Below are 9495 nucleotides of genomic sequence, written 5' to 3'. Positions count from 1 at the left end.
TCTTCACATATGCGTCGACACTGTCCCGCATGTGAGGCCAAAAGTAGGCCGTCTCGAGTAACGCCATTGTCCGCCCTTGGCCCGGATGCCCCGCCCACTTGGTGTCGTGGCATTCCCTTATGAGGTCCTTCCTCAAGCTGCCCCACTTCGGAACGAAGAGTCGCTGTCCCTTCGTGTAGAGTAGGCCGTCTTCTACCCAAAATTGCCTCGTCTTGCCCTCCTTGACGAGTCGGATTAGCTCCTTGGCCATGGGATCATGTTCGAGCCCTTCTCGGATCATGTCGGCCAATTTCCCCCTTGTCGAGCTAATGGCTACGAGTTCGGATTTTCTATTCAAAGTATCGGCCACAACGTTCACCTTTCCCCGTTTGTACTCCTTTAAAGCGGCTAAAAATGTCGGCTCGCCCCGTCGAACTCCCTTGGCAACTTGCGTGGCCGACAGTTGCCTTGGTTGCGTGCTTTCTTCCTTAGTGGTGCCGTTGATGGCCGGCACCATGCAAGGTGTCCCCTTCTCTAAGATGCAAACCGAATTGAAACAAGGCATCGGGATAGCCATTACCTTGCGGAAGAAGTCCATGCCTAGCACCACCTTGAAGTCATCCATCGGTGCTACCAAAAAATCCACTTGGCCCTTCCAAGTGCCTAAGTGTAGCTCCGCGTCTCGTGCTACACCGTTGAGCGGTTGTGCCTTAGCGTTAACGGCCTTGAGCCTCGTCTGGTCCACCATAGGCCAACCCTCTTGGCCTCGTCCTCGGTGATAAAGTTGTGGGTTGCTCCCGTGTCTACCATCACCTTTGCTGGGGTATGGTTGATGCGGGCCTCCACGTACATCAGCCTCTTGCTTGATGTTGCCGGCATCGGATTAGCCTTTAAGGCGTTCAGAAGTTGGAGCGATCCCATGTTGGCTAGCCCCTCGTTTGTGCCTTGCTCGGCCTCTTGTTGTAAGAGTGCCGACAATGACCCCATCTTGGGACATTGACTCATCGCGTGCGGCCCCTTGCACACGAAGCATCCTCCCTTAGGCACAAACGACCTCTTCTTTTCTTCAAGTTGATGGCGTGAGGATGGCTTGTCTCCTCCCCTCGAGGTTGACGCTCGCCTTGGGTCTCGGTTGTCTCGATAGTCCCGTCTCTCTTCTCCACCTTTAGTCGGGTTCCACTTCTCTTTTCGCAACGGCTCTCTCGGTTGATATTCGGTTAAAGACTCGGCGGCGGCAATAGCTTCATCGACGGATTTGATGTCTCGTCGGTGGAGTTCTTGCTTGGCCCAGCCTTGTAACCCATCGGTGAAGTGGAAAAGGAGATCCTCCTCGGAAAGGTTGGGAATTTGAAGGGTGAGGGTGGTGAACTCCTTCACGTATTCGCGGATTGAACTTCGTTGCTTGAGTTCCCTCAACTTCCTTCGAGCCTCATAGACGACGTTCTCCGGGTAGAAGTGTCGCTTGAGTTCCCTCTTGAACTCTTCCCAAGTATCGATTCGGCAAACGCCTTTCTCGATATCGGCGTGCTTTCTACGCCACCATAACATAGCTGTATTGGAAAGATAAAGGGAAGCAGTTCTTACCTTAGTCGTCTCGTCGACTAGACCGATACCCTCGAAATATTGCTCCATCCTCCATAGGAAGTTCTCGACTTCCTTGGCGTCCCTTACGCCGTTGAATCCCGTTGGCTTCGGGCAGTTCACCCTTGGACTCGAAGCAACACCAGTGCTCCCGTTAGCGGCGGCCTTTTTGCACAAGGCCAAGTCGTCGCGCATCCCCTCGATGCTCTCTTGGAGGGATTGGATGATGGCCTCCAATCGATCCAACCGTTCCTCCCGCAACGCCTCATTGTCTCTAGACAAATCGAGTTGCTCGGCGACGTGATTCTCCAACACTTCCGTATCGTGCTCAAGCTTCTCGAATCGTTCACTAAGCTCCGCTATGGCGACGTTATTCTCGAGCCTCTCGAGTCTTTCGCCATGATCCATTAGCACAACCTCATTAACGGTACTCTCCCCACGAGCCTTGCTGTGGTCCCTCTTCTTCTTGTTGTTTACTTGGGCCTCCCTGCCACGTCCCTCGGTTACGTACGAAATATCTTCAACATTCGCCATCGTTGAGGATTCGATCAACACAAAGCCCTTAGCCGGGCTCTGATACCACTTGTCACGGACTTGTTCAGTTAACAAAGAACCGTGCGGCCTTAGCTCCTTCTCGCCCCTCGCGATAGCTAAGTCAGCCTCTCCCGAATGTGTTGCGAATACTTAAGTGATGGAAACGAAGAAAGAAATTAAGAAGATAAGAGAGTTGGTAAGAAAGTACTTTATTGCTTGAGTGCTTATTGTATTTGTTAGATATGTTGGATATGTTGGATGATTACAAATGAGTACCCTACCTCTATTTATACAAGACCACCTCCTCAATGGACGGTGGATATCGATATGATCTAACGGTCGGGAGTGGAACACTCCAAAGAATCCCTAAAATGTCTCTACCTACCACCACCTACCTCTACCTACCTCTATACATATGGGCCAACTTGGGCCTAACCCTATTTGGGCTAAGTCTTGGTCTTCCTAACCTCCCCAACCCAAGTGAAACTGGCAAGGGGTTGGGTCAAAATTAGCGGGCCGTGACATTCAGCTCCAATTCAATTGAAATGAAATCAAAGGGAATTAGGGATTTGAGAATATAAATTGGGGAAAGCTGCCAAATGGATTGAGTGTATTCCAGTTGGATTTTTTACTGCCCCTTAGACGTCACTTCAGGCGCACATGACATTACTGTCCAAGTTAACTCGGAAAGTTGACAACCGAGTCAAAAGTATCAAAATGTGGTAAGATTGATGACAAATTTCGTGAACTTCAAAATTTAAAGACTAATAAAATCGTTTTAGGTGGCAAGTATAGGGACCAAAAGTGTAATTATCCCATATATATATATATATATATATATATATATATATATATATATATAAAATTATGTGTGATAAGATGTTTTAAGAAATTAATGAACTTATATAATATATATTTAAATGGGCAAATGGCAAAAAGGCCCATCACATGGGACTTAAATGCGTTTTGGTCCACAAAAAAACCAGTCTCTCAATTAAGCCCATCCCCATGTCTTTAGTCTAAAATACCCCCAATAATATAATTCTTATCAATTCCACCCATTATACTCTAACTTTCTTAATATTACACATTGACCCCGAATTTAAACAAATATATCACATTAACCCCCAAAACTTTATTTTTTTCAGAAAATAATTTTTTTTCTGAAATGTTTTTTTCCGGACAGATTCCGGCCAGATTCCGGCGTTGACTTTTTTTTTTTTGAATTGTTTTTCTTAGAAAAAAAAATGTTTTAATTAATATTACTGTCTTGGCTACTAAATTACTGTCTCAGACAGTAATATTACTGTTTGGGACAGTAATATTATGAATATTATTTTTCCGAACAGTAATATTATTAATATTATTGTCTAAGACAGTTAAATTACTGTTGGAGACAGTAATTTAACATCCAAGGCAGTAATATTAATTAAAATAATTTTTTTAAGGAAAAAACAAAGTCAATGAACAGTTAAATTACTGTCTCCGACAGTTAAATAACTGCCGGAGATAGTAATTTAGCAACGAATATAGTAATATTAATTAAAAATATTTTTTTAAGAATAAAAAAGTCAATTAATAGTTAAATTACTGTCTCCGACATTTAAATAACTGCTGGAGACAATAATTTCGCAACGAATACAGTAATATTAATTAAAATATTTTTGAAGAAAAAAATAAAAAAACAAAAGAGTCAATTAACAGTTAAATTACTGTCTCCGACAGTTAAATAACTGTCGGAGACAGTAATTTAGCAGCCAAGACAGTAATATTAATTAAAATATTTTTTTTAAGAAAAAACAAAATTATAAAAAAAAAAAAAAAAAGTCAACGGGTCTTTATAACGGCCAGTCAAAGGGTTTGACTAACGGATTCAAGAAAAAAGTTAACGGCAGGGGGGTATTTGATTTTTTTCATACAGCAGGGGGGTAAACGATACCTTTCTCATAATACAGGGGTGCAAAGTGAATTTTACCCTTTTTTTAATAAGGGGGATCCAGTCATATTTTCAATATTAGTAAAAAACTCACTATTTTAATGATTCCCTAAAACAACCTTCTGGAAACACACACAAAATCCGGAAATTTGATATCCCTACAATCGTGTGTGATTGATTATATCCCAAACAAATTGATTCTCAGATCTTTCCCTAAACCCATCTGCAAACTATATTTTTTTTTATATACAATTTAAATAAATTTAAATTTTCCTTTTTTTATTATTTTATTTAAAAACTAACAATAATAGCTTTAAAAAAATATTTTTCTTTTAATATTTTATTTAAAAAATATTTTAATTTTTTTTTTAATTTTTTAATTTCATGTTTTTTCGGAATCAACTATAAAGATTATGAAACCAACTATAATATTTCCGAAATCGACTATAATTTCGATTTTTTATTTTAATTCTTAATTTTAATTTTCAATTATTTTGGCATTTTTTCCAGAAAACAACTATTTTTTGCCATTTTTTTTAATAAAAAACATCTATAAATTGTAAAACAACTATTTGAAAAAACAAAAACCTATCGAAAACAACTAAAAATAACTGAATAACGAAAACAACTAAAACAAATAGCAGAATAACAAAATAAACTATAAAAATAGGAGAATAGCAAAAACAACTATTTTCTAGGAAAGATACTCAACATCAAAAGCATCACAAAAAAATTAAAAAGAAAACGGTGGCGGGGCAGAGGTGGAAGGGGCAAGATGCGGCGGCGTCGGCTGGGTCACCAGATCCGGCGGCGAAGACGGGGGGTAGAGGTAGATAGGGATTTATGAGTTATTGTTCTTGTCTTGTACAACTATATCGAAAATTATAGCAATTGTGGCAACGGCAACGACATCGAGATCTCCAGATCCGACAGTGAAGACGAGATATTTTTTAGAATGTTTCGTCATCGGAGTGCTGGGTAGATGGAGTGAATTTTTCACCATCACGGTGTTGAAGAGCTGCTTTTGGCGGTGTTGGTCGGATATGGCGACAATGAGATTTTCCACTCATTAAACTTATTTTGGGCGGTCTGATTAGTTTCTCGGAGGAGCGGCTCAAAGGACTTCGGCAGTAGAGAGGCGGCGGCGAGCGGAGGAAGAAGGGAGAACTTGGCGGCATCGGAGCTGATGTGGAAGGGGGAGATCGCAGCGACGGGGCTGAGATGGAAGGGGCGAGATGACGGCATAGAGAGCAAAAAAAGAATAGAAAAAGAAATACAATTGGAATGTGATAGAGTTTGGCAATTTGAGAAATAATAAATCTGAAATAATATAAGTAAATTATAATTTTAAAATAAAATAGTCTTACCGTATAAGATTTTATTAATATCAATCTTAAATGACAAGTGAGGGGGTATGACTAATAATACAAAAATGGTTGGATCCAACATAATATAAGTAAAAGACTTGGAGTTTTTCACTAATTATCCCAATAAATTACACACACATATATATATATATATATATATATATATATATATATATATATATATATATATATATATATATATATATATATATATATATATATATATATATATATATATATACACACACACATGACAGTACAATACACTTCAGCTTCCTAATACTTTCATATATATGAGTTGTTTGATCAATTTATTAAAAGAATGGTGCAATTTCATTAGTTACATTTTATTGACTTAGGTAATTTTCTGCCACAAATAATCCATGGATTCCATCAGGTACCCTCCCAGGTAATTTAACAGCAGCAACAATTTCAAGTGTGGGTGATTTTGCATCCATAATCAAGAACTTTGACTCTTGACTTATCTCATCATATACGTATGTGATTAGAAAACCATCATCTTCGCCGTCCGCCGGATTATTTGCGACGAAAAAGGGTTCACCGCCCGTGCAGCCCGGCTCGTACATATGGCTACCCACTACACAGTCATCTGAAGATAATGATACATCCAGTTTCACGAGCCCTACTATCTTCATCGGCATCTCTACTACCGGGGAGTAGACGTACCTACACATATATATAAGACGGAAAAAAAATCTGATTATTTCCATTCTCGCGCATTTTTTGCGGCGAGAGTTGGTACCTAGCCTGAAAATTTGGTTTTGAATAATGGAAGTTATGCAATCAGGTGGAAATCAGAACGGAATTTCTAAATTATGTCGTGAAATTCTAATCGGGATGTTTCCTATTCGGAACAAAAAGTTTCATTCCATTTTCCAAAAAAAAAATTGAATGGAAATTAGAATACATATCAGATTTTAATTTTCGATCCGACTTTTATTTCCGAAGGAGAAGAGTTTTTAATATTATAATGTTTTTTATAATTTAGGTTACTAAAATTTGGAAACTCCGAATTATGCATACCCCGATCCGAAAATTTCCAATTTGGAATAACTTCTTTCACTACAATTTCAAACATTCGGATTTTCAATTTTTTGAACGGAACTGGAATTCATTTTTCACTAAAAAAAAAATTGATTTTTTTCTTCCAAAAGTTTTAAATCAGATTCGTTCGATATCCACCCATAGTTAGTTTTGCAACTAAGGGCCAAAAGAAGTTCATGAATGAGATTAAATGTTAGAAATAATTCAATCTCTTCTTCAATACTAGTGATTATGTAAGTGATAAACTTCACTAGTGTAATTAAGGTTGTAATTAAGATTGTAATTACCTGTTCTTTTTTCCGAGGTAAGCCGGATTAATGGCGGCGAGATCAAGAAATTGATCGGACAACAAACGCCTCTGTACTTTCTTCGTCTTCAAACATACTCTGATTTCCTCCATTCTCGTCTCCACTAAATCTAAGCTCTCAAAAACCATTTCTATTCTCTCATTATTCGCCGCCACCATCACCACCGTATCGCCGCCGTCTTCTTCCCACGCGTTCACCGCGTGCGATATGTTCACCCCGGGAGCATCCACCCACACCATTCCACTGTCATCCTCAGCGTACTTCTCGATCACTCCAATCCTCGGAATCTTCCCTCCGTCCACCCGAACCGGCCGCCGCCCCCTCAGTATCTCCGCCGGGGTTATCACCATCTGCCCCTCGTTGAACACCGCGTAGTTCTCCGTCACGGCGAAATCGTGGAACACCGTCGCCGTCTTAACGGCGTGGATAGCCACGTTAGCCTGCTTTCTTCCATCGGAACCGATCCTGAAATACGTTAAAAACGGAGCAACTCCGGAGTATCGGAATGCAAAGGTTTCCCCGGTGACTGGATCCACTTTCGGGTGGGCCGTCATGTTGAAGAAACCGCCGCCGCCGCCGAAATCACGGCGGCCGACCGTGGCTATATCTCCGTCGGGCGTCACCTGTATCTCGTACGGAAGATCCGATTCCGTGAGAGCGTAGAGCTTCCCGGCGATGAGTGCCAAGCTGAGGTTCGCCGTGCCGAACCCGTTCGCCGCCGGCTTGAACTCTCCGGCGAGCACACGTGCGGCAGCAACAAACACACGCGCCATGGAAGCCATGCCGCCATTGAACGACGACAAAACGCTCGGGATAACGGCGTACCCCAATTCCCGCTCCGTCAAGTATTTGTAAGTCTTGATATAACGCCGGCAAAACGTGGCTCCGCCGTCGGATATTCTAACCATCTGAATCATCCCGTCGCCGTCCAATAGGTGGTGCGGGCCCCGCGGCAAGAACTGCGGATTAGGGCCGTTTCGTAAATACACACCATTCAAACATCTCGGAATATTCGAGTAGCCCTCCACCAACTCGCATGCCGTTGGAGGAAGCTCGTGGTCGACCGGCGCGTAGTTGCCCGAGAGCACATGGTGCGGGTCGATAGACGGAGGAAGGGGGGGCGATAGTGAGTCGAGAGAGTTGCATGTAAAATCATCTATGGACTTGAACAACGTCGTCAGAAACGGAACGGTATTCGGTTTGGTCTTATTGATCAACTTGAATTTGATTTTTTCGGCCGTTTTCGAAATAAGTTTCGATAAATGGTCGTTGAATATCGTGAAGGAGTGACTGCGAATAATATTTGTTCGACGGCTAATCTTCGGAGTCGCAGCAAAGGATGTGTTGGATTGAGAATATTTGGGAAGGAAGGAAGAAGAGAGGGCATCCATCTTAATTTTTATATACCTTGCTTCTCTACTCGGGTTATTTATAAGTGAACTTTTTGTGTTATTTACACGGTTGACGGAGATTCCTACTTGGCCGATTTGGTGTGGAAATTGGAATGAAAATTTCAATTTCTGCCCACGTGAGATTCCAATTTTAAATTCTAGTTTTAACAGAAACTTAAACTTATAATATCAATATCATTAAGAATTGGAATGTGATAAATATCGTTTCAGTTTTAATAATGTTGTTTTGATTTCAAATGTGATTTTGACCATTTTTAAGTTTGAATTGGGCAAAATTCAGAACATGAAATTTGTAGTTCTTTGAGTTAGCTATCTAATCTAACTTAAATTGCGAATATTGGATGTCGGTTGAAAAAATTATGCATAAATCAATGAACACTGCCCACAACTTTATCACCCTACATCCAATCTAGCTGATTCAAGTTGGAATACAAAGCTAACTGAAAGGACTACAGTTTTTGTCTTTTGAATTTTGCCAAATTCAAACTAGAGAAGGGTCAAAATCACGTTCTAAGTCAAAACGGTATTAGTAGAATTGAAATAACATTTAACATTTCAGTTAAGCATTTTATGTTAGATGACTACTAATTTGGAATAATTTTCAAATTCAGCCGATTACGATATGGAAATTTTTTATTTATGAACGAGTTTTGTGTTCCATTTTTTTTTTCTAATAGATATGTTTGAACTTATAGAACATTCACAAATATAACATGTTCGATTGATAAGATTGATACTTACTCAAACACGCTACAAAAATTAAAGGCCGCTATTAAATACTGTTATTTCATCCTTCAAACTACATATTAATTTTGTTAAATAAAAGATTTTATAGACGAATCACATATAATAATAGAATTTAACTGATTTCATACAATATCTAATCCAATGAAGAACCGAACATTTACTAACTAAATAATTAGTTAGTTAGTAGAGAATTAATCTAGTCTCATCTAATTCAAACTAATCCGAGAAATGTCCTAGAAAACGAGCTATTAATGCAATCTTGATTCAATGAAGTTGACAAGTTCAAATTGATTGCTATGTGAGAGTGAAATTTCGGATTCCACCAATTTTGTTCCAAAAATTTCAAGTTTAGAAAAATGTAAGCTGTGTGATTCACACTCAAGATTTTTTCATTTGGAGGGGCTCTAATACCATATCAATCAAAAACTTAAGTTAAGAGTAAAATGTATCATTTTATGTTAGAGATTAAATTCTGAGCGGATCAGCCGATATTTAATATAAATCGGATTCCACTAATTTTTTGACATGCGACACTTTTAAGTATTAACTCTTAATAACTCACGCTG

At 39.8% G+C, this 9495-nt stretch overlaps 1 protein-coding gene and 1 long non-coding RNA gene across 2 annotated transcripts; one reads left to right on the top strand and one right to left on the bottom strand.

Moving 5' to 3' along the window:
- The first annotated feature begins 4678 nt into the window (after positions 1-4678).
- On the top strand, positions 4679-8416 carry LOC148771853 (uncharacterized). The gene is made up of 4 exons (XR_016030322.1): positions 4679-4859; positions 5757-5806; positions 5907-6074; positions 6772-8416. It is a non-coding gene; the product is annotated as an uncharacterized LOC148771853 (long non-coding RNA).
- LOC105971233 (putative carotenoid cleavage dioxygenase 4, chloroplastic) lies at positions 5681-8161 on the bottom strand. The gene is made up of 2 exons (XM_012996084.2): positions 6750-8161; positions 5681-6084 (listed from the first exon to the last, which is right to left on the bottom strand). Exons 1-2 carry the CDS (start codon positions 8159-8161, stop codon positions 5745-5747), a joined length of 1752 nt encoding a protein of 583 aa, XP_012851538.2. The 3' UTR covers positions 5681-5744.
- Positions 8417-9495: the final 1079 nt, after the last annotated feature.

This window comes from Erythranthe guttata, chromosome 3 (assembly GCF_056151865.1).
Source record: "Erythranthe guttata isolate IM_541 chromosome 3, IM_541, whole genome shotgun sequence".
Classification (NCBI taxonomy): Eukaryota; Viridiplantae; Streptophyta; class Magnoliopsida; order Lamiales; family Phrymaceae; genus Erythranthe; species Erythranthe guttata.
The sequence above is the reverse complement of the archived record's forward strand: the minus strand, read 5'-3'. Positions and strand labels throughout refer to the sequence as shown.

Bases quoted from the DNA above. Each gene is read 5' to 3' on its own strand.
- LOC105971233 (XM_012996084.2), bottom strand. From the start codon at position 8,161: ATGGATGCCCTCTCTTCTTCCTTCCTTCCCAAATATTCTCAATCCAAC. The intron at 6,085-6,749 runs GTAATTACAATC...ATATATGTGTAG, and splicing joins TACCTCGGAAAAAAGAACAG to GTACGTCTACTCCCCGGTAG.